At 30.1% G+C, this 26,930-nt stretch overlaps 1 protein-coding gene across 3 annotated transcripts in view; it reads left to right on the top strand.

Annotated features, from left to right (window-relative positions):
- The first annotated feature begins 1,080 nt into the window (after positions 1 to 1,080).
- Positions 1,081 to 26,930, top strand: part of sdt (stardust) — a 72,721-nt gene continuing 46,871 nt past the window's right edge. Inside the window, exons 1-5 of one of the 3 annotated variants that reach the window (XM_067282566.1) lie at positions 1,081 to 1,306; positions 11,791 to 11,900; positions 12,402 to 12,459; positions 19,760 to 20,856; positions 24,565 to 24,820. In XM_067282566.1, the coding sequence (XP_067138667.1) occupies positions 1,240 to 1,306; positions 11,791 to 11,900; positions 12,402 to 12,459; positions 19,760 to 20,856; positions 24,565 to 24,820 (1,588 nt within the window). In that variant the 5' untranslated portion in view covers positions 1,081 to 1,239. Of the gene's footprint in view, positions 1,307 to 11,790; positions 11,901 to 12,401; positions 12,460 to 14,570; positions 15,057 to 15,717; positions 15,846 to 19,759; positions 20,857 to 24,564; positions 24,821 to 26,930 lie in introns of those variants that run through there. The other 2 variants (XM_067282568.1, XM_067282567.1) reach the window with 2 other exon arrangements.

Here is a 26,930-nt window from a genome sequence, read left to right as displayed (position 1 = left end):
CATTTAGTTGCTTGGAAAGAGAATATAAAATTATCAGATAAATATATATATATATTTAATATTATTTAAAATTTAAGAATTTTCCAACAAAAGAAAAAGAAAAATAGTAAATATAGATATCAATCGATTATAATTTCAAATTATATTCGATTATTTATGTGTACGTCGTCTATAAATTCGATTTCGAATCTTATAATGGTTAATTTTCTTTAATTTAAACATATTTTTTGTAACAAAATTTGAAAATAATTACGATTTATCAATTGTTTAATGTATAAAATTACGGAAAATTTTATTTACTTTTTAAAACAAAAATTCTTCCCAATAAGTTTTTATACATGTTTTTTTCTGCCACGGAATTAATATTTATAAGAATAATCCCGGCTTCTTTATTTAAATATTCTTTAGAATAATTTATGTAACCCGCGATAAAAATTTTAAGCACTTTTAATTCTTAATTAAAAAATTAGTATTCTAATTCAAAAAGAAAAAAAACTGGCTTTTATATTTTAACTTGACATGTTTACAGCGATTCGATAATACTTTAGAAAAAAAATTTAATTGTTGGATTATGATCGAATTCGTCAGCCGAGTGTAAATAAATCCGATCGGAAGATATTTTATTATTTTCGAAACGTTTAAAATATATTATTACAATGTAACACGCGATTAAAATCGGGCGATTGGTTATAATTTCGTCGGATATTAAATTTGAATAAGGAATATAGAAATCGATACGACGTAATTTTAAATGATTATTTCATTTTCTTTGGAACAACCTTAGAAATTGAAAGGAAATTCGAAAAATAACGCTTTATTCGGCCATCCCTTCCATTTACAAATCGAAAAACTTTAATTATTATCCAGGAAGAAAAAAATCTAATAAGGTATAAACGAATAAAAGTAATCGGTCTTCTAATTTGTTTAACAATAAGCCGGGCCACTTCCGTTCGATCTGACGTCCTATTCGACCTTTGGCGTTCCGCACCTGATCTTCCATTCTTTTTTCCCCGGACCTACTCTAATTCGCTGGCGCCATCTACGGAGCTTCGACCGACGTCCGCCAGGGGCGGATTGGCTGCTAGTCGCGGCATCGATCGGGCGGTGGATACCTGCACCGCGCAGCGGAGTAGGTGCGCCTATTGGTAGGCCTAGCAATGTCGGCGTAGCGGTCGTGGTTTACTCCCGCTGGATTATTCTACGGCGTCGGTTATGGCCGAGAGTTGATCGCGTACGGCCATGGTGGACCTCGGCGGATATGTCATCATCTTGGTTGAGACCACCGACAAGAAGATCAAACTTTACGGTCAGTCCTTTCTTTACTTCTTTTAAGAGAAAAGCCGTCTCCAACCCCATTATCCGACGGAACGTGCCGGAGTTGGTTTTCCGTCGCTTCCACATCCGCAAAAATTAAACGACGCTATTCTTTCCGCCCTCCGACGGTTCGTGGCACCAATCCCCATTTTTGTCCTCCTTTTGGCGGGAACGCGATTAATCGATTGTTTCGAACCGGCGGCGCTCGAATGTAAATAAAATTAATTCGCGCCTCCCTCCTTCAATTAGTTTGGAGAAATACTCCAAGCGGAAACTATTCCTTTTTTCGTCCCTCGTTAACCACGCGTCTTAAATGTAATTCGCCTCTCTCTCTATTTTTAAATTTTACCCGTTTAAGTTAAGAGAAATCTGGCTGGGGAGGATTCCGGATATCGTAAGGTTAAAGGGGAAACGGAGATCGGAGATGGTTTAGAAGGCACCTCCGAATCCAAATAGATCCGTACCCAAAGGGCATTCGTATCGAAGCATACCTCGACGGTTTGCTCCATTCCTTTTATGGAAGAAACGAAGATGGAATTTTAAACCTTCAAAGTTATATTTGCGAAAGATATCGAAATACGCGTGCATTTTCTAGTTTTATCGAATATTTTATTGGAAAGACCGTAGCGCGCTCGCTTAGCAGGTCGCTTTCACCTGACACCTGCATCGGTGAAATAGAGGTCCGGACGTCCTCCGGTGCCTTGGCGCGACCGAAATTTTCAAATGGTGAACCATTTACAGGCGGGTGCCCAAAGAGTTTGGACGGGACGTAGAACGATACGAAATAAATCGTCAGATTCAGTTTTATAATTGAGTCGGTTTTCCTTGTAAAAAAAAAAGTTCTCCCCGCTAACCTGTCCCGCATTCTTGTCGTTCTTTTTAAAATTCCTTTCTTTCTTTCTGGAATATACAGAGGGGGAGAGAAAAAATTCTTTTGTTAGTGACACTAGGTCAAATAGCAAAATCCAAGCTCGTCTCTGTTTTAATGACCATCGTTTATTTTTTTAATTGCGAAACGTTAATTGCTAAAATATTAAAACGTTGCGTAATTTTAACGATTTGAATGTTAAAGCATCGCTCTCCTTAAAGATATCGACGATCGGTTAATACGGTTTTGCTAACGTTATTGGAATTGTATCGTCGGTAATAAATATTTTATGCTTATTTAACAAAACGCAATTAACGAGAAACCAAAAACGGGACGGGAGGAAAGTTAGGTCTTTTATGGGTTTGCTTACAAGTGAAATATTTTTAGGATTTGGAGAATTTTTCTGGCGTCCGTTCGGATTTGTGCAGTTATATCGAGCATAAGAAAGGAATGGTTTCTGTTTGATTCTCTCTCGCTACTTGATAGCTAACCGTTTGTCGATCGATACCGAGCTTTCCTAGCATCCGGATCCCGGATGAATGACGTCACCACGACAACAGATGCAGCTGGAAAGACATTCGAGAGAAACGAGTGCTTATCACACTGTAGAAATAAGAGTCTAATATACAGATATTCTCGTCGTAAAAGATAACGTTCCGACCGTGCAATAACTACATTTCCAAATTGCTATTCGTAGCCAATAGTCATCTCTAAATCGAAATACCTTATTATATAAATATTTTGGCGTATTGGAAATTATCATTTCCTCTAGTAAACTTTTGGAACGAAAAAAAAAGTGGAAATTACGTCGAAAATTTAGTCGAAACGGAGAAAAATTGAATGAAAATTGTCTGTATATGTGAAAGATAGGGGAAAAAATAAATGAAATAGACGGTAGCCTTGAGGTGTATAGAGACGCTCCCTATTTCGGGTGAAAAACCTGCTCCAAGGTCACCACTTGGCGCTGTCGTCGACTCGTTTGAATGTCTTTTGTTCCAAATAATATCGGTATCCGATCGCGATCCTATACTAGATAAAACCAACCCGTTTAAGCTGTTCCGAAGTAACAATGTTAATGATAACTCCAACTTATTTCCTGAAAAAGTCTATTGTTCGAACCTCTAGAAAAAGAATTTATAATGGAAATTTCGAAAATTGGTAATAACCATCTACGTTTTAACGTGTCTACAAATTACTTCATTTGGCATATGATGACCTCAGAGGTCACGCGGGCGTCTCTTTTGTGGAGACGTGAAGGGTGTAGCGTGTTCTTTCTCGTTTCGTTCACTTCCTGGATCGAGTCTAAACAGAACGTTAATGTGGCATCGTTAAATCTCGTTTCGTCTTTTGTTTGCCTCTGGAAATATGGCAAAGACAATTATGAAAATGTTTTTCGTAAAAAAACCAAAACTAATTTATAGATTAATACAATTAAGAAATAAGAAACCTCGTATTAACGTTTTTAAAAATAAAAATAAGGCAATAAAATTTCACAATTTTTGACAATACATTTTTTCGGCGAAAAACTCCATTTGTTTATCATCGAGCAATGCTTATCGAGCGAAAATTTAATATTTTATATTATAAAAATTAAATAAACTTATTTATTTTTTATGAAATAATAAGTCATACCGTAAAATTTTTTATAGATTTAGCTCTCCCTTTTCTGTAAAACATTCATTCTCTAGTCTTATCTAGTGAAGTTCCTTCCTTTTTTGTACTTCTGTATTTTATTCTACTATTATATTGGAAAAATATAATTACTTATCTTTATATAAATACAAAAAAGTTTCACTCGTTTTGTTATTCATTTATATAAATTGAAGTTATTCGGTCAATACGACGAATGATTATTATTGCGCAACGAGACAGAGAATTGCTCGAACAAAGGACTTGAAAACTTTTAAATAAATATTTATTCAATAAAATAAGCTTTTAGTGATTGTTGTTGCTATTTTCTCTCGATTTACATTCTGATAAAACTAAGGCAATTTGTTACGGGGAAAACTCCGGACCATTAATAACGGTGTCATTACTTATCGATAAAAAATAAATATTTAAGATTAAGGTTATCGCCAACGGATCGCGGTTAGAAAGAGAATCAAAAGCGATGGATAACAAATAACAAACCAATTTGTTTGATAAATTTATCTAAAATATAATAAAAAAGTAGATCCAATCGGTTTTTGGAATAATAAATAATACATCCGGAAACCAACGAACCCGATAGCTTTAAATTTTTATGTAACTATTTTATCTAAATCGAATATTTACTGTACTATATCTTTTAAGATTTTAGATTTATAATTTATTGTGTAATATTTTTTAATTTCCGTTTTATAGAATTAGCTAAACAAAACTCTAAATACAATTATTAATATTTAATTATGAAAAAGTATGAACAAATCTTTTAGAATATTTTTAAATTTAAAAGAATTTAAGTTTAAAAAATGACCAAAATAATCGAACATTTTGATTGTTATCTACACAAAAGAAATTTAGTAAATTCAACATTTCGGGACATATAAAGAATACTGTCTTTCACCTTGGAGATACTTAAGCAGTTTTTCCACAGAACTGATGTTTAGGAAATGCAATTTACTAAATTAAACTCTAACGAAATCACTATTAAAGGACGAAAAGATTTAAGTAATCTGTGCAAAAATATTTCGAGGCCATTAATTTAATCGTAATTTAATATAATACGACGCTTGATCGTCTTATCTTATAAAATATATTTAGAGATATTTTATACATGGACTTACCAAAGTGTTTTTTGTTTCTTTTAGATAATTTTACTTTTAATTTGAAACCATCACATAAATTAACGAAAACGTTTATATCAAATTTTAAAATCTTTACCAGAGATTTGCAACACGAGATATAATTTATTTAAAATTAAAATGTCAGTATATATATATATATATATATATATATATATATAATATATATATAGTCGAGTCCGCATAAGTCAACACCCCAATGGGAAGTGAAAATGTATCGATTTATCCGATATGACGACTAAAGCGAGGTTGAAAAAAACTACAATATTGTACCACAATTAGGTAAATTCAGTAGTGCAATGCACCTCTCTGACCTTCCATCACTGGCACTAAAGTTGATTTCTACTCCAAGTACCCCAGTAATTTCCATCACCTTTTGTTTCAGTATCGGTCCCGAAACAGGAAGATTCGATGAACGAATTTGCTTTAGCCAACGTACCAGAGTATCTTCGACATCTTTGTACGGCGACTTTCTCTAGCGTTTTCGAGGCAGTCGCGAAGAAAATCCAAGAAAACGTTTCTTAATTTCCTCTTTTTTCTTCAGGATTCCCTCCAACGTTGTTTTTGGAAGGTTTTTTTGTTTTGCAAATTCGGCTTGCGAAGTTTTCATACATTCAAATTCAGAAACAAGTTCGTATTTTTCCTTCAGCGGAACGTTGTTAGTTTTTGGACACTCATTTTTAACAGAAATGTGAAACACGTGCTACAAATAACGCTTGACGTGAGAAAATGCAAAATCGGATTCTGCTGTGACGTTGATGTAGATTGTATATTTTCTTTCTGTTTATCTGTTATTATTTTATATATAAAAATACATAAAATGTTAATATATACATATTAATAAAAATGCCTTAATAAGTCGACTCCCCTCCGGAAAAAAATGAGTTCACACTGTGCAGTGTGGTGTGAACTCATGTGTGGGGCAGCAAAAGTATGTTGATTTATCCAGTGATGACGAGTTAAACGGTGTCGAGTAAACCAGAGTTTTTTTTTAACATTAATGCCTATGTAAGTCGGCCGGGACCACAGAAAACTGACTATTTAACCGACGGTGTCGAGTTATACCTATGACGACTTATGCGGACTCGACTGTATATATATATATAATAAATGTATAAATGTATAACGTGTTTTTCCATTTAAATAAATAATAATTATTACGTCTTCGGTTCGGTTTGACGCAAAGCGAAGGTAGGAATATTAATATATGAGAAGTAAAATAAACAAACATGAATTGTTTTATTATAGATATATAAAAAATAAAAGTATATATAATATTATTATAATTGATGTTATTACGTAAGAAATAGTATTAATTAATAATATATAATGTTTCTAAGATCTTTAGTGTTTGAATTTATCTAAGTATAACGACGAGAGGAAACTAATTAATTGTTACGTATAATTATTTTCTAGTTAATAGAATGCTATTTATTAATAATAAACGATAGTTTATCGAATTAGATCGCTTATTAAAATGAAATTTGAGTAAAATTATTGAGCCGAAACTATCAAAAAATTAATTATTCTATACATATTATCGAATTAAAAATATTTCACTCGTTTTCTTTGTGTCGAGTCTATGTAAAATGCATCGCCGATTACATAAGGTATAGAATTTAATACTTAATTATTAACCAGATCCGTAACAATTTAATCTCTGTTAATTACATTTCCGTATATATTTTTCGAATTTTTCCAATTAAAATTTAATTCTGTAAAGTATAAATAAATTTTAATAAAATATCTTATAATTTTCAATTATTTACAAAAGCGATTTATATAAATCTGTACTTATTAACACTTTATAAATGACTCGTCCTTTACTAAGTTAACATTTTTAATTAAATATAAAAAGAATAAAATTAAATTAATATAAATTAAGAAAAGTATTTATGCACTATAATACAGTATAATATAATATAATATCATAGGAAAAGATTGTATATTAAAGAAGAGTATTAGATCTATAATTAATATACTGTATATAGGCCTATATAGAATAAATTGTTTAAAAATTCAATTTTGTCTTTCATACTAAATCTTGTACCTTAATTATTAAAAATTAGCATTTATTGTGATTCACTCAATGATTATACGTTGAAAATAGTCTCTTATAATCAATAATTTAAAATAATAGCTATTCTCTCAACGATAATATTTTCAATCTACAAATTAATTAATAATTTAATTATAAAAATTGTTTATAGACAATCTTAAATTAATTTTTCAAGAATTCAAAACAACTAAAAGAAGAAAATATATCGGTTGCTTATCAAACAAATCTTCGCTATCTTGAAATGAATGCATGGGGTTTTCATGAATTATCTAATAGTATCCAAGATCTTATCTTATAGAAAAGAAAATTAATTTAATCTAAAAATAAAAAAAAACTATATATATATATATGCTTATATATTCATAAATTAATTGCAGTGAAAGAAAAGTGTACCGGTGATTAGTGAGTTATTATCAGTATTCTCTTGATAACAATTAAGTTAAGTGCTGATCATATCTAGTATTATAGATGAAGATTTTATATTAATAATATCTGTAGACAATATATGCAAATCGTTGTTGTATTTTTTATGTTGAAAAATGGCAAATTCTGAATAAATATAATAAATTTCTTTCGAGGTATAAAAATTACTCTACGCAGTATCATTTTTTACGAGTTTTTCACGTTTAAAACTATTCGTTTCACAATATTTTAGAGAAGTTTAATGGTCCGAATGAAAAATAATTTTCTTGAGTTAAAAAAAAGGTTTAAAATTAAAATCTTAATATAGAAACGTATTTATATTTGAATTAAAAGTTGTTCAGAAACATCCGTTCATAAATAATCTTTGTACTTTTTTAAAATAAATATATAATTATTAATTTTGATACAGTACATTTACGTGTTGCAAAACACGTTGTAGACAAGTAAGCTATTGTAGACGAAATTTAGTATTTAACAATCCATATCATACTTACGACAATTAACTCAGTCATTATATAACTTAAGGCTACACGCAGGTAACATGCATAACGATAATTTAATAATTTTAATATAGATTTACTCTATTTTCCAGTAATTTATTGTTAAATTACCTATATTTTGTATTAATTAATATTCAAATATAAAATAATCTGTAATTTCAATAATAATAGATAATTTATTTATAGTTATCTATATACAGTCATATAATATATTAATATTACAAGCTTATTGTTGTATAGGTCTATTAACAATGATTAAGATTACACAATGGTATTGCTCATTATTCGCTTGGCTAGTTACGGTTTAGAATTGCCCAATCATAAAAGAACAAAAGTCATCTTTACACAAGTTTTAATAACTAAAAATATTTTTTAAGTTTAAATTAGTATAAAAAGCAAAGTAATATTTATTGCTTTAAAAAGAATCAACCCTATTATTTACTTATTATTTTAAGTAGGGCCTAAATTATTTATTGTCAATGCAATATCTTAATTATGTAGTTTTTATAATTTGCATCACGAGTTACTGTACTGTTTTTTGCTTTTTTAATAAGTATAAATGACGATTAATAATTATAAAAATCGGCGTAATTAAATACTAATTTATAAAATAAAAATCATTACTCGTTGACTAAACGTTTTGTAAAAAGTAAAATTAATAAAAATTATCAATAATAATAATACTGCGTACTGTTTAAAGTAAATACATTATTAATTCTGTTATAATAATAAAAATAAATGTTCAATTTTTCCAAAAATTGAGAATTTGCATAAAGTAAATTTGTTAAATTTACTGTTTATCATTATTCTAAACAAAATGTTTTTTCCCCCTTTTTTTTAAATCTACATTGAAGAAAATTAGAATTGATTTAAATACTCTTTATTACATTTAATACCCATTATGATTCGATATAATCTTTACAGTTCAGAAACTTTAAAAGATACCGAATTAAGAATATAAGGATTTTATTAAATGGATCAAGTCGAATCGACGACTCGGCATGGCTATTTTTATTTATTACGACACGATCCGTTTTTCTAGTCTTTTCTTTCTGATAAAGTCGTTTTTCGCTTTAATTCTATTGATTTTTTCGTGAAAAAATGCTTAAAATATAAAATACGTAATCACCAATTTCACAAAATAAACGATAAAAATCTCAAAGCTTAACAATATTTTTATACACGTTTCACTTGTGGAGAATCTCTTAGACGTATTCCCTTGTAGATATATACGTTCGGTGCCTCGGGGATTCACGACAGAGTTTATAATAGTACCTTTGTTTCAATCCGTAGATAAAAGTTTTAAGATTATATCTCTTTAAAAAATAATAAATTTAATTGTCGATATTATCTATAATATATGTAATTACAATGATAAAATGAGTTAATATAAAAATTAGTATTTGAAATATTGTAGATTGTTTATAATATTCGATGTAAAAGAGAAAAGAATTAATGTTTAGAATGCGATCTGTATTGTAGTCTAATGAAAGTAATGCTAAGGATTAATAAGTGTATTTGCTATTATACAGTACTGTATTATTTCACCTTTATAAATGAATTTGATTTGGAATTATAAGAAAAATTTAAGTAAAAATAAAACTGATAAGAAATACATATTCAAAAAAATCCAACACTAGTTTATTACTAAAATCATAAATAATGTAAAACGTGGAAATTCCTTTCGTATTCGACTTCGTAATATCACTTTAGGATTTGAATTTGAAATCAGCCATTCCTGCATATAAATAAGCGGTATATATATATATATATATATATATATAATTTAAAAAATCATACGTAAATATTTATACAAAATCGCGAAGCAAACAGGAATTGAAAATACATGTGCAAATTTCAATAAAGCCGTCGTTTACAGTTACAACGGAATAAGTCGCACGGTTATAATTATTTGAATGTATTTAATTATTTTATTCCACCGATTTTGTTTCGTATAAAAGTTATAACGATAGACTAACGTGTCTATTTAATTTCACCAGATGGCGCCATATGCCTATAAGTAGTTAATGGATCCCTGGTAACCGGAAATGGAACCATTAAAAGAAAACAAAAAATTGTCCCGTGTCGTGACAAATTTCGCGATCATTACGAGAAGTTGATTTACTTTGATAGAAGTCTTTCGTGAATGGCCCGGCTCGTTCGTGCATTTAGAGCGATTTTTATAGTTGTTTATTTTAGAAAGATTGATGGTAACGTCTTCTCATTTCGAAACATTTATTTAAAGCTTATTTCAATTAGTTTTCGAATGTTTTTTATAATTTTTAAAACAATATAAATGAAGCGATGTAACCTATATACTTTGTAACGCTGACTAAGATGACAAAATAAAATTATCGATAAAAAAAACAAATAATTTGTTTTGCTGATTAAGAGTTTTTTACAATACAATACCTAAACGATGCAAATCGATACTAGAAAAATGAAAAGAATTTATGTAAAAACTGAGAATAACACTCTAATTAATTAATTAATTAATTAATTTTTTTTAAACTTTAATGGCTCGTTTACGAATTAAAATATTATTTATTGATAATAAATGTTATGAGATAAATTTATAAATTGCTTAATAAAAGAATATTAAATAAATAAATATATATAATGACAATAGCAACAAATTAAATAAATTATTCAAAGCTCTAGGCAAAATGACTCTCGCAAGAGACAATTTTTTACGCTTAATTTCTCCTTTGTGAAAAATAATGGATTGTGCTTGTGGGATCTAAATAGTTTCTTTTCCTGTTTAAAAAATGAATTTCAAAGATTTCAATTTCGAATATAGTGTTTCGATATAATTGATATGAATTACAATCAATCGAATGAATTTTTTAGATAAAGAACTGAGACTTACGTATCATTTCGATACTATTATTAAACATCAGATGGAGCCACCGTATAAGAAACCGTGATCGATGAGCTAGCATAGTTTTCGAGATATTTCTTGGCAGTGGTAATAGTTATGGCACCCTCGAGAGTAGATCGCTCCCCTCGGTGTAATGAATTGAACTAAGAAGGTTAAGCATAGAAAATAAACGAGAAAAGACCGGTTTTAAGTTTACTTCTTTTCCATTATTGAAATTGCTGTAGGAGAGTTCGAAATAGAAAAACAAAATTCCAAACGTTAGAAGAGGTGGAAAGAACGGCTTAAGAGTTTCAATATTTAAAGTTAAAATATTGTATAACATTTATTTTTTGAGACGTTTATAGATTAACGAAGTAAAAACGCATTCGTAAAATTTATTACCATAATATTTAGAAACGATTTTAACTGAAATCCAAGAGCATAACTTAATTACGTCACTTTTATCGATTTTATTTCTCCAATAATTTATTGTATAGAGCTTTCGCTAGGCACAATATTTCAGATATAAATTACTTATATGCTTCTCAATTTTTCAAATTAACAACATAAATTTCATTTAAAATATTTTATAACTTTTAATAATAATCTACTCTAGAAAATAATTAAATAATTTATATTATCTCAAAATTCGAAATGTAATTTCTACTCTCGGATTAAATAATCGTTATTTTATGTTCCTGTTTGTTAAATGATCGTAATTAACTGAAATGTAAAAAACGAAGAATGGATTTAATTGAAAGTCTCGTTAAAAAAAATTTTTTTTCCCTTTCTTTTCTCTGCGATAATAAATTAACAGACTTATTTTCTAAGTAACAGCAGTATTGCACTTTGTACACGAACAGCAATATACAACAATATAAAGGAAATAGTTTATATTTGCGAGAGAATAAACTGTAACAATGAAATGTTTCGAGTAGATTGATATGTTTTCTCACTACACAATAAACGGATTTTATTTGTAGGTTCTCCAGCAGATAGAGCGGATTTGGAAGTGGGAGATGAAATCTTAGAAGTGAATGGAAGAACTCTAGAAAATTGTACTCATACCGAAGTCATTTCGCACATACACCAGGTGAGTTAAAAGCTTTACGTCCAATGTTTTTCTTGCTTTTACATTCAACGAATAATAAAAAAAAAATTATGTATTATGTATATCGGCTAATTAATAGTGTAAGTTACGAATCTTAATTTTTTATCCGGAAATATTTCGTAATTTTTTAAATAAAGCTTTGTTAAAGATACCTAATTACTTATAAATTAATATCTAAAAATAAAAATTTAAGTCTTAAAAACTGCAAGAAAAAGTTCGAGAGAAATAGATGAGACCATATCCTGTCAGGAAGCATAACTACCTGTTATCTACCTGAATTACCTGATTTACCGGAGAAAGAATCGTACCGATAGTCTAGATGAGAGTCGGGTCATCGCACTAACAAACTGCCACCCCTCTTATAATTCGGAGAATGGACTTAGACCGTTTCCGGCATGGCGGCTTGTTGGTGTTAATGTAGGACAGTTTACAAAACACAGAGGAGGTTCTCCGTTTCAAAAACATTATCTTTTATTCTTTCAGTGTATTCGTTCTCGAACGATATGTCTGCGGGTGAAGAGAAAAACGGGTACGAAATTGGGTGAGTGCATTTATTTTAAAGACTAAAATAAAGAAATGTTTCGCGATAAAGATAGAAGAAACTTTACCTGTCTGTTTTCGTTTTATAAAAGTGTGTTATACTAAACAATACCCGTGTGTTCTTACTGTTATGTACAGAAAGTCGGCTCTGTCATTAATTTGGCTTTGTTTATTATCGTAAATTATTTATTTAATTTATGCGAGTGTACGACAAATAGATTGCATAAATATTTACATAGCGATACATTTTGATAAAATTTGGACGAAGAAAAAAATATAGTCGTAGCAATTTAATAATCGGCGGATATCTTTCATAAGCATCTACAATTTTTGTGCTAAGGAATTGTATTACTTAGCTTATATTTATTGATTTTGCTCGTATTTATTTATATATTTGATATCGAAGATTTCCCGATATGCATTAGTTTATTTTTTATATAAATAATACGAAACGATATGTTATTTTTATCTAAATTTATTTAAAGCAAAAACCACGGGTATAATTTGCTTAGCGTGTATCTCTCCATTGGTTTTCATTCGTATTATGGAAAGAAGCCGGAACGGAATCGCGTTTCCCAGGAGAATCAGCAGAGGATGACCTGTTAGAAAAAAGAAACAGTCGGTAATTGGATGCTGGAACTGCAGCTAATGCCAAAAAACTTATTTTTTATTTCAGTCGCATTTAATATATTTAAATATAGTCTATATATAGCCTATATTTACACCGAATACGTTTTTTCTTTGTAAACTAGACATCTGATGAAATCTCCTGATAGAATGGGTGCAACTAAGCAATAGCTATTTAAATTTTACATTCTGTACAACTATCTTTTTTTTTCTTGATTTTTAAAAAACAAGATAAAAAGTTTTAAAGTTTTTTAGAACGCATTGCATAATCTGAAATCAAAAGCAAAATGTCAAAGAAATGCTTCTGATAAATAATTACTACTTTTAACAGGTTAAAAATATAATATGTGCAACAAAAACCTGTGTTAAATATATCCGCGCCCGAATAATAATCAATTTATAATTAAGCTAAAAATAAATAACTGATTTAATCTGTCCTGTGATGTGGAAAAAAATCAGAAATAGAAATAGATTTTACGCTCTTCTTTTTTAATTAAATATTCATTATCCAGAAAACTACATTTTTCTTTCGAAAATGATGCTTAAAACGATAATTGCTTAACTCAAATCTAATTGTATTCGGTGGAGAAACCAACAGATCTGTATATGATAATGCAACCCGATTGTAGTTTTCGAAATTTAATTGCTTATGCAATTGTCACGAATTCGGTGGAGTATAGCCACACGTATGTCGCATCTTAATTTCCCATCTCGAAGCTAATTATTGAATGATGAAAAATCTCTTTTATCGTCGTCTCCGAACCATTACGAAGACCATCTTTTATAATAGACGTGATTCTCCTACGTTTTTCCTAATTAAATCTCTTGTACGACTCGGATATATTTATATTTATTTTTTTAAATTGTTAATATTAGTACATCTTCTCTCGGATTTATTAAGATTTACCATTTATTCCTGCATTGGTAACGAAAATTATACGTAAAAGATTGGTCGATGTCTTTCTTCCTCGTGAAAAAAGAAAGATGTCGAGAAATCATTTTTCGTTTTTCCGATAGCATCCTCATCGCACGCGGCATTGTAGCTCTTCCCGAAAACGGAAGTCATCTGGAAATCGCCGGAAGTTACAGATCCGGAAATTCGTAATTTATCGAGTGGCTCCATCTATCTTTAATCGAATGCTCTAACAAATTTTAATCAGTTCGAAACGCCTTATCGAAAAGAATCGACTCTTTCATACAATTTTCGGTGTTACGTCGAATGAATTTGCCGCCTTCTATTGTGTATAGTACTAATGAGTGATGGAACGATACAATTGATAATGGAACGGGTTCGTTGAAGTGTGACTACAAAGCAAAATACTGTCAATGGCCTCTTTCGGAACAGACAGATCTCGACAAGTGGTTTTTATACAACGGCATAATATTGGATCGATGCTCCAAATGTCGGGGAAAAAAGATAAGCCTACGTAATACTCTCCTTGAACGGAAACATTTACAAAAAAAAAAAAAAAAATGTCTTAAAACTCAAAATTTTAATGCGCGTATAGTCATCAAATGGTACCGTCGCGGTGATGTTTATATTAAGCTTGCAGTTGGCCTAAAATGGCAAGCGAGTATCAAATATAGCAGCGCAGATTTATCATCCTCGCCAGACCGAACAATTCGAAGGACGACGAGATGTTAGCAATAGCGAGACTTCTCATAAAAGATTTCCTCATTTTGTCTAAAACTGACGTCACCGAGAGTCAATTTTCATTTTTGCCTTAACAGCGAAAAATACGAGGAAGGAAAATCGATTAACTTTAAACTTTTTTTTTTCGTTCTTTAAAATATAAATTTAGGAATTACGCTAACGAGATATTATAACTATTACCTATCAAATATTTCGACGATTGCGTTTTTAGTAATTGGATTTTTGATAAGGATTCTTTCTGCCATCTGCAATTTTTTATCCGTGGCTAAATGCACGTTCTCTCGTTGCGTATTAAAATTAATAATTCTATGTGAATTGTAAGTATCATTTTTTATAGTTACGACGATTTATCAACTTTTTTTGGGGGGGGGGTGCCGTCTAAATGTCACGTGTCTTCGTCACGATGTACGAAATCGAAAGCTACACAGTTTGCTTGTAACCATAGCAACGGTTGTCATATCAACCGGGGTTTCTCCATTCACAATTTCGATTGTTCTCTCGGAGCTAAGAAGTTCTCTCCGTAAATTTTCGAATTTGTTTCTGGCCATATTTATTTTAAATTGTTAATACGTATTAAAACTATTGCTTTAATTAATCGATTATTATACTTTATTATTGCGGAGTTACGAAATTAAGTAGAAAATATTCCCGAATTCGTTCTTAATTTATTCCATGCTTTAATTCGATCTTCTTAGTTGAGCGAATCCAATTTGTTTGCCGTGTATAAGAGTGTCGAAACACTACAACTACATTCTTGACGAATACCATTTGTTCCGGAAACACGTCCGAAATCGATTCAAAATTGGAAAATGCGACTACGAAATTTGTTTTATTCTCCGTTTGTGCGCATTCTTCTGCGGGAAAAAAACGAATGCGATAAAGAAAATAATCTGCGCTACTCGTAGACGATTGCATCCCAACGATTCGCTCTCCCCGCAACGCAGAAAATCGACTCGTCCGCAACAGCATTCCTGTCCCTCGTGACGTCACTGGGCGGGGGGTGGATTCGGCATTTGCCACGTGAACCAGTACCAGTGTGCGATGTGGTGTGGCGTGTATCGGATCGGATTTACTCCCTTATATTAAAATACTCCGATATACGAAAGGTGAGTCGATTTCCGACGTTGTAACTATACGTAAGCAAAATTATCGCAGGTGAGTCTAAACCGGCTCTGATCGAGGTGACGGGGAGGGTAGCAGTTTATAGGCCTTTAGTACACGTGTAAATTCCCAGAAAGACGAGAAGAATTTAATCTTTACGGTTCCAGGTAACGATTGTCGAAATGGACGCAATTCGTTTTAGACGTTTCTAACGAAATATTCAAAATCTGTACTTTACCTTAACGTAGATTAGAAAAGTAACGATCGCTAAATGTTATGGTCGAATTAATACGGGGTGTGTTGCCAATGGCAATAAGAGTTGTCTCGCGCGTAATGCTAAGCGGCTTTCTGGCAACGGCTATATTTATACGAGAAAATCATTTTCCGCCTTCCCGAAATGCTTGCAGTTAAAATTAAGTCCGAAATCTGTTGACATAAGATTTACTAAACGGCGATTTCTCGCGATATTAACGTTTATTAAACGACGTTTCCTTTCCCGAAGTTTTCCTTAATAAAATCATTTTTTGACATAGATTTAATTCTATATGAATTCGGAATTTCCAAAATATTCAAAACGCAAACATTTTAAATTTTCTATGTAATCGCATGCAGATCGCCTCCGGAGCGATTGGTGTTGCTTTAATCCAACAGCGGGTTGACGTTTCTTCCCGTTGCCCTCCAAAGAAACTTCGTTCTCCCTTAGAAGACGTCATTTCCTTCGTTGACGTCACGAGAAAAAGTGCCGGAATGATTCGATGGAAGTTAGACGTATACGTAATCAATTTTTATGTAGGATTCGTTACTACGCTCTGCCAGATTCGCATTGTAAAGAGAATGGTCCGCGGTACTCTTTCCGTTAATAGTATCGAAAATAAACTTAAAACGTTTGATTCGGTCCGTAAATTAAATACACTCGTACTACCGCAGTTTATGAGCCACTGACCCGGTCACCGACTCGTTATTTGTAAATGAAAAAAACAGGTGTATGGAATCCACATACCTTACTCGTCGTTCGGGAATAAGGAACGTGAAGAGATGATTATCGAAGCGGGTTATCGATCTTGCGAGTAAACAAACACCCCGACGATTACGCGACTTAATGATACAGAATGGTAAACCTTTACATCCATCAATTCTCTTAATATATATAAGAAATTTTCAGTCGATAGCTTTGTGAAATATTATTTCGAAAGATTTTTTTGGCTGTGAAGGACAAATGATAGTAACTAATAATACTTTGTCTATTTTTATCGCAACAACAGTTACTAGAATGACAAAAAAATGTTTTGCGAAGAAATTGTAAACGAAATTACCCGAAAAAAACAAGCTTTCTATTCGTACGACTACGGATACGGTCTTGCGGACTGTTGGTGACGTGTTTTAAAATAACAATTTTAAAACACCAAATTCTTGTCATTCCTAACTTTGTTAAACAAAATTCTGTTTTGCTCGATCGTGGCGTTTACTTTTATCTACAGGACTTGGACCTTATTTAGAAAAAATACAAAAATTCCTTAGATAAATCTGCATGCTATGATGTAACTCAATCTTCTTCCTACGAAAATCAGCACTTTTAAACTTGTATTTTTGTTTTATATATATGAAATGTGTATATCAAGATTCCATACAAATTTAATTATAATCTTACTGGAAAATTTTATATTAGGAGGATAACTATGTCTCTAATGTTTGTTATTATAATTTCTTTATAAAAAAAAAACAATAACGTTAGAGATGTATTGGTAAATAATAGCCTGACGAAGCATTGGAAAATATTTTCGGAAATATATCTGAAACATAATGCTGTTTTGCGTTGTCGAAACAATTTTTCAAAAATAAATTATGTAAGGACCATAATGGAATATTTGAATAGTTTTTTTTTATAAAAGACAAAAAATATTTTGATAGAATTCACGTGTAGATTGTTTAAGACATCTTTTTTTTTTAAATCAGATTCATTTTAATACAAAATATAAATTATTTTTTAAGAAAAAAGACAGAGATAAAAATGAAGAATGAAAAGTTAAAAGCAGAATCTGCTACTTTTAATGTTTCAGTCTTGTGAATCGTGATTTTATATTTAATATATAATAGTAATTAATATATTTGTAGTAATTTGATTGTTTTATATTATTATTATTATTTAATAACGATCGAAATGATGTAAATATATGAATGACGAAATTGTGAGATAGGCTGTCAGATTTCCAAGAATACAAACGTTGGCATGGTTATTCTTTTCAGTTTTATAGGCATTGATCGAAATAGTGGAGTCGAGGCGACAGACTGTTTCTATTTTAATATTATAGAAAAGTAAAATATTCATTTATTAATCTGCTGTAGCCCAGGAATATTTATTATTATACCTATCGATATCGTTTCTTTTAAAAGTATGATTGTATGTCAGACTATATATTATATTCACAATAAGTTGTACGAATCAGATACAAATTTAATATAAATACGCTTTAATGTTTAATCTTATTATTTGTGTAGTATTAATTCTATTCCATCTGAAATCCGTTTGCAAATATCCTTATTATTTTTAATGAACACACACTGCCCGAGGAAGATCAATTTGTAGAAGAAATTATTGAACTTTAATAAAGCTACACCTTATATAATTTACAGAAATCTTTTAATTTTAAATCACTCGAAATCTTGTAAACAAGAAAAAGTCTAGACTTAAAATAATTGGAGGTAAGCAAAAATATTCGTTTAACGTAAGAGATTGTTTTGAAAAACATTTTTGGAACGTAATTATTATTTTTGTTTATCGTTGTTGATAGCCTACCTTTTTTGTAATAAGGAGGATGGAAAAAGGAATTTTGATCAGAAAAGGGATTCGAACTCTGGTCCTATGTTTAAAATTCGATCCCTTAGTATGTCCCTAACCAGACGAATTTATGCTGTGAATCGAATGAACGTAAATTCGTATTTTTTCAATGAATAGCAATGTAAAATTTATGAAATGTTAACTCGCGTACTCTGAAAACATTTAAAGTACACTTTATTGTTGCAATGTATTTAATTCTGAAAATACTGACACTTCTTACATATAAAACAAAGTATCGACGTTCCTTATTTCATGTAATATCTTAAACTTCGAATAAATTTAATAGTTTAACTAAAGTTAATCGGTTTTCAATTTTTTTTAAGTTTACAAATCCTATTCTCAAGTTTAGTTTACGTAATTGTCTGTAAATATCGCATTGATATTGTGTTTATTTTTTAAATTGTCATTTAGTATTTTGATAGAACAGAAAAACAATGTTTCAATGAGACAATAATTAAAATAAATAACTTCTCCCTCTATTTTTAAAGAAGGAAATAATAAATACTTAGAGATCACGAATTTCTGAAATTCTGTCAGCTTGAAAGATTTTACTGTTATAAATTCTTAACGATTGAAAGTCATAATCATTCACTATTGTATATTTTCGTGTAATGAAAATATTTACTGGATAACATTTTTTTTTTAAATTCAAAATCATTCAATTTTTTAAGACCGAAGATTTTCACCGATTTTTGGAATAGGTAAAAATTATTTTGATGTTGTCGATTTACACTGCGTGTTGTAATTCGTATAATAATAATAATAACACGGAATTGGTTCTTGTTTATTTCTGACTCCATTTATTTTCTGCGGAATAGGGTAAGTAGGGTAAGGAGGTTTATACGAGATCCGTAAATAATTATAAAACGTTCATTAGGAATTTGTAATAATATATATGTCGCAATTTAATAATATTTAAATAATAATACATTGCGCTATATACATAATTACGCCGTAATAGCAATAATAATATATTTTCATTCTTTGAAATACTGCATTGAAAATAGTCTTTATTGAAAACTTAATTTCTATTGATTATATTACTAATTTCTTTAAAAAGTTATGAGATGAATTTTTTTTCAGCGTTAGATTTAGCACAGAACGTTCATGTCCAAGATGCCTTCGTCATTGCCGTTGAGCAGCAGGCGCGAGAAAGGCTCGAACGACTATCGGCCTTACGAAAAATCAAGCCTATTGACATGACCAAATTGTCTCAGGAATTAAACGAGTACAGGCCCCAGAACGAATCCGATTTGAACGGAGTAATTGAAAACAATCCAGTTTACGTGACTTCGGTACCAGAAATTCAGAGTGCAACGTTAGAAAGAGTAAAAAAAGATAAACTTAAAAGGAGAAAATCCAGTGGAAGTGGACAGTCTATTCCGGCGGCATCGAATGCCAATGGTCCCCAAGGTGATTCTGCTCCGATAGAACAAGAACCTCACGATCAAGAACTCGAATTAAAACAAGAAATCTTAGACGAAGATAAAGCTCGAGAAGATTTAAGACTCGTAAGCTATAACTCTTCGCCAAAGAAGAGGGTCCAAGATCAGTCGGAGATCGAAGGTGCTCAACCCGACTTTTCTCTTCTTACCTATAGTTCGTCACCGAAAAAGAGGCCCCTTTCCGGTCCTCAAAGGTCGACCGAAGAAGAAGAGGAAGACAGTCGAGAATTTCCGGTGATCGAAAATTCTTCATCGTCATCGGAAGATTTTTCACTCCTTACTTATTCTTCGTCGCCCCGGAAGAGGCCCGTTTCTGGTGACACTACTCAACCCTCTTCTTCGTCTATTAGCGAATCGGTCACTTATAGGGAACAAAAGGAACAACCCGTGACGAAAGTAAATAACATCGATAAACTAACGGATCGGGCGAGTAAATGTTTAGTCGGTGAAGAACAAATAAAAGATACAGCTGATCGAATAGTTCATTCCATGGAGGGAATCGGTACCCTTAGGGAAATGGCTGTGGATGTGCCAGATTCATTTGTAGCAGTTGCCAAGGCACCACCTAGATATCCTCCACCCAAACCTGCCAATTCACCGATAAGAACTAGTCCGGTGGAAGATTGTGCAAAATCGGAAGCACTTAATGGAAGACTTCCCAAGCAAGGATCCGAAATGGAGCTTAAAAAGTTAGACAATACCGAAGAGCATTTGGGAAGGATCAGGAAATACCAGGTATTTGCATTTCTTAACAGTAAATATCGTGTTTTATCTTTATAATTTCATATTAATTTCGAATTTATTTTCGAAAAACTTAAAATACCAAAAGATTATAAAGGAGATAAATATTTCATAGTAGGCCATATCTTGATTTGAAAAAACTCAGTATAACACCATTCTGAAAATATAAGTTTTAATGCAGTAGCCCCTCCTTATATCGCGCTTTTTTAGCTCCCGAATTTTAAAAGCACGTGGATGCAATAAATTTTAAAATATCAGTTGCCAGTGAATTTTTTTTGCAATGAAATACTGTATTTTATTCCTACCATTGTCCTCAAAACTACCAGCAATGTGAAACAACAAGCAACTTTTAATATCAAAAGGAAACAAATGTAAATGATAATTGATCTGTCCACCAGTTTGCTTATTTATACGAATTTGTTTATTGGTTTTAGTCTCCTCGTTTAAAAGTTTCTATGAATTCGAAATTTCACAGGAATTCACCTTCGAATTCTTTCGAAATTTTGAATTCACCGCAAAATGCGCAAGGAAAAGATTTCTCTATTTCAGAACGGAAAGTTCTAAAATTTTTATACAGTAGTAACTTTATTTTGCTTTTTAGAGAATTTTTACTCTTTGTAATTTTATAAATTTTGATGCATATTATTATGTTCAATATTTATTTTTAAATTTTCAATTACTGTATTTATAATTTTTATTGAAAAATACAAATTACAAGAATTTTTAGTAAGCGATTTATTGTATAATAAAATCGCAACTGATATTTTGTTTTTATATCGACAACATTTGTCTTTAAATGTCATTCTTAAAGAAACAATGCTAAGTGGGCGTTCGTGGTATCGTTTACGTAAACGTCATTTAATAGATATAACCACGAATAAAATTTAGTATTGCAAAACTAACAAGTAAGCTTTATTTTATATATCAGAAACACTTGATGAAAGAATAGAAGATAGAGATTCTATAGTATGTATAATCTGTTTATTATAAGCCCAGAATTTTTAGTACTCGGTTATATCGCGCTCTTTCTGTGTCTCCCGACAAGCGCGATATAACGAGGGGCTACTGTATTTCTGTAATTTATTTAATGAAGTATATTATATTTGAATTTTCGAAACAATCAAAAGATATAATTCAGTAAGTTAAAATTAACTCATTGAAATATATTTTTAAAGGAAATATTGTTTTAGTTCAAAAATTATATTTGAACTAAGAATTTATTATGATTGTTTTCTTCCACGTTTAGTCAACAAAATAATACATTATTACAAAAAAATAATAAAAATAAGTACGTAGTAAAACTCCATACTGTTGTTAATGTAATATAGAGTATAGATGTTTTAAATATATTTAATTGTTCTAATATTTTTTCAGTTTTAGTAATAAAAATCTAGATTTCTGAAGTCGTCTCATCTATGTAATTTCAGAATTAGAAAATGGAACCGATGAATTTTTATATAAAACTTGATTTTTGACGTGTATAAATCAGGTTTGAAGCAAAACATCGCGACGCATTTTAATTCCATTTGTCACGTAACGGAATGAATAGGGTTCATTAACGCGAATGAAGTCGAAGCTAAATATAGATAAAAATCATCTAAGGTAGATGTAAAATATCAGTTTTGTTATACAATTAATATTAATCAAATTTGATGATAAAAGTTGTACGACATTCATCTTTAAATAATATACAACGGAAAGAAGTCGGTCGTTTTCAAGATGCATAGATAACGATCATTAAAACTAAATCTAAAATGTGTATTGTTTGTAGTTCTTGTAGCAAAATGAAAGTTAAAAGATTTATCATAAAACATATTAAGTTAACTATATGAACGTATAACAAACATCTAATAAAGTTAATAAATGATGTCAAATTAAATATTTGAAAATTTAGCGAACATTTTAATTATCGTGTGCTTTCTCTGGATCGCAAAACGGAAATTGAATTTGAAAATTATTAATTATTTTCTAATTAGAAAATTAGTTAATGCGTTGATTAGTAGACTGTTATAACAGTTTTATCGCAATATAAATATCGAAATGAATTTAAATGACGTAAGTTAATATATCCTTACAGTTTAGTATAGAAACGCATACTTCATCTACTGTAGAATATCGGTTAGCCAACAAGTTAAGAATTATTGCCACGTATATGCTCACTAAAACTTGTTTTAACTCATCGTGTTCCCCGAAGTAATGTTCGGAGAGGGAGGAAATCGAAGTGGAGTTCCATATTTACATTGACATTTTACAGATAATTCTCGTAGCCGGAAGCCTGTTTTCGTGTTCGAAAAATTTATGATAGTTACAAGTAAAGAAAGAGCTTTTTCTGTTCACCAATTGCAATAAACTGATACAAAATTTCCTACGCACATTTCTTATTTAACATTTTTTATTATTTTTCGAACTATGAAACCGACTCGAACTATAATATAACTTATTTCGCAATTGAAAAATATCTAATATAAAAATGTAATTTAATCGAAGCACTTTTTAGAATTTTTAGTCCGAAAAATTCACTTACACTAAAGTTAGTTTTAACGTAGGAAAAAATAAAAAGTCTTTTGCTAGGTTAACATAAAAACATTTTATGATGAGAGATACAGAAAAGAAAAATGGCTTCCTAAAAGTATAGTGTAAAAAGATTAAATTTAATATGGTGGCATATTTTACAATATCGTGGATTACAGTAAAGTGCTTTTTAAATTTTGACATTTATTAATTTATTCTGGCTACCTTTACATACATATTGTACATTTTTCTGTTTGCAAAATATAGCAGAATATGCTGGTAATTATTTTGCATTTAGAGAAATCGGAATTACTTTCTTGCATAATTCATGATATGATATGCATGAAACAGACATAATCGATTGCGTTTATCGATCTGTATATTTTTATTGTTTATTTTCACCGTAAAATTTTTTAATATGGCAATGAAAATTCTGCACGATATTTTTGCAAATGCTTAAATTTGAATGTTTCATTAAGCTTGCATGTTTAAAAAATCCTACATTGTATATTCATTAATATTTTTATTATATATATTTATTGTATATTCATTATTTGCAAATATAAAAAATATAAGTTAAATTTTTATATTTGCAAATTAAAATAACTTACTAGAGTCAGCGTTTATATATAAAAAACAGCTTTTTAAAATATTCATATATTGTAAGAAGCTTGTTGAAGAAATTAAAAGTTATTGAACTTTAACCTTTATTTATGATCTATAATGAATACTAAGAAAAAATTAATAACTGCCATTTAAATGAAAATATTGAATCAACAATGCGAAATCGCAGCAGGTCTCTCATTAAGAGAAAAATTTGTTTCCTGCTTAAGATTGCATTATGTGATCCAATATATATATTCATTTAATAATGATTTTTTGCATTTTGTAATGTAGCCTATCTAAAAAACACGACCCTGGCCTATTTAAATCTTCTTAGATAATTTTTCCGAGAGGAAAACTAGTTAATTTTATGGAGAAAACAACTGAATCGTGAAGAAAACTTTTTGAAATAATCAAGCGATGTCAGTTAAACCGCGCAGCTACTATAAAAAGTTTTAATGATTTTGAACGGATTCAAATCGATATTATACTTACATAAACGAGCTTTAAAAAATATTTTAATCATTAATTTTAGTTTTACGAATGTTTTGACTTTAATATTTTGTCGGTACTCTCTAACACGAAAAGGAAGACATAAGAAAAAGGAAAGAAGAGGAAGAGAGGATAGCGAAAGAAGAAGAATTTTTAAGATCGTCCCTTCGGGGTTCAAAAAAATTGCAGGCTTTAGAAAGTAAACCTCCAAGAACAGGAATTGTCAATACAGCTTTTGAACTAGAAGAAGGAGATTCGGGAATTCATCCTACGGGAAAATCTGCGGATCGACTGGTCGGAGACGTAGTAGAAGGAGGAAGGCCTCAACCGCCAGAATTAAAAAGATTAGTAGGTAAGATAAATTTAAATTAACTATTTTATAGCCGCAATTTTGGTTTACCTCACATCGAATTGTTTTGTCAGACTTACACAGTTAAAATAGCGAAAAGCTTTATAGCTTTTTGTAGTGAAATATCAACAACTTCAACACAAAAATATAATCTTTAATTTTTTAATATTTATTTATATCATTTGATAGAGATAAGAATTGTAAAATATAATGTCTACGTTAATCTTTTTGAACGTAGAACGTACGACAACATGAATAAAGTTCAGACGAATTTTATTGCTTTCACCTACCATTATTGTTCGGTCACATAATTTATAAATTTATGGATAATGGCTAACATATTGCAGCATAACCTCTGACTTTTTTGTCGTGCGGCTGAAAGTTAATCTTTTCTACTTATAGTGTGATCGCGATTTACGACAGAATAGAATTCTTTCAGCGCGCGTATAAATAAAAATTCGCACAAATTACGACCTCATAGAAATATATTGAAATTCGAAAGAATGTTTGTGAACGAGTATATAGTCGCCATCGTAATATTTTTCGGTTTATTTCATGCAAATGAAGAAGAGAATTTTAAAAATGCAATTAAGATCAGATAAATAAAATTTGTAACGAAAATTTGTATGTACTTTGTACAAAAAAAGGATTAAAAAAAAAAAACAAAATTCGATTGAATTACGCGTGTTACTTTTAATACCTGTATGGTAAAAACAAAAAAGTATAATTAATCTATAAAAATCATCGCAGTCTTTTGATTTTTTTGAATTGAATTAAATGACAATCAATTCTTTTCACCGCATTATTTTAAGTTTCATTTGTTTTATTAAAATAATGTGTACTTTTACGTCAACTCGACGTCATTTCGACTCTTCCTCGTTACAAAACAGGTTAAAAAAATTGACATAAAAGTGTGCACTGTTTTGACAAAATGAATAGACCTTTAATTTTTACGCATAAGTTTTCTTTATTATTATTTTTATTGGAGGATCGCGCCAACTGTGTTAATATTTCTAACATTTGATAGAAGTTTCTGCTGCATTTATATAAGACATAGAAATTTATTGTATTTTTTAAAACCCTTTTGTAAATTACATTGACGAAGCTCTAAATAATTAGCTTTATTACATTAGCGCAATATTAAAATAATTAATGTTAAATACGAAAATAATATAAATAATAAAGTTATTTTAACATTACTTAATTTTTACTAAAACAATAGTTATGCCCTAGTAATTCTAAGATTGACCTATATTTTTTGTTAACTAGTTAGCATTAAAACACAATTTACAAAAAGGATGTAATTGATGCACATTATAAAAACGAATATATCGTTCTTGTTTTTGCGTTTGCTGGTTCGTGTAATCTTAAAGTTGTTCCTTGTTGTGTTTATTCTTGTGGAATTCTCCAATCGGAAAACAGATCCGCCTATTAAACGCCATTGACTGATAGTGCGCTTTTTCCATTTCCGGTTATTTGGCAGTTCCTCTCTTTCGTTTAGTTGGTTGATACTTCAGAAAGTAATTTTCTTTACGTAAACGTTGAATAAAACTTTATCGTTCGACCTTTAAACCGGATAAAGATAGAGAAATTCTGACTAAGCTAGTCAAAGGTATCTTTAGAGGTAAGAACGTTTTGTACTTCGTTGTGTCTAAAGGTTAAACGTGTTTAAAACTGATGGTAAAAATTAGTTTAATATAATCAAAAGTATATAAAAATGACTTATTAAGATCCTGTTAAAACATTTAAAACTTTTTTTAGTTTTATTCGTTTATTTTTTTAAGAATTTTAAATGAAGTCAAAATCGTGTTTAAATAAAGTGATTTATAAATCCATTTCACAATGATCAATTAGTAAAATTGAATTTTTAAAACAAATCTGCGTTGTAAGATAAGAAAATGGAAGTATTTAGTTTGAAAATTATATTTTAAAATCTTATTGGTTGTTTTGTAATTTATATCAATTGTTTCGTAAATTTTGCGATGATAAAAGTATCTAGTAATAATAAGAGATTTACAGAAGTTAAAATATTTTGATGACTCTATATAGTTTTGTCTGATAATAAAAAATGGGGAAGTTTGTCTGCTTTACTGTGTAGATCACACTCAATGGA

This window comes from Centruroides vittatus, unplaced genomic scaffold, assembly GCF_030686945.1.
Source record: "Centruroides vittatus isolate TY-2023 unplaced genomic scaffold, ASM3068694v2 contig_958, whole genome shotgun sequence".
Taxonomy (NCBI): Eukaryota; Metazoa; Arthropoda; class Arachnida; order Scorpiones; family Buthidae; genus Centruroides; species Centruroides vittatus.
Note: the sequence above shows the minus strand (reverse complement) of the source record. Positions and strands in the feature narration are given on the sequence as shown.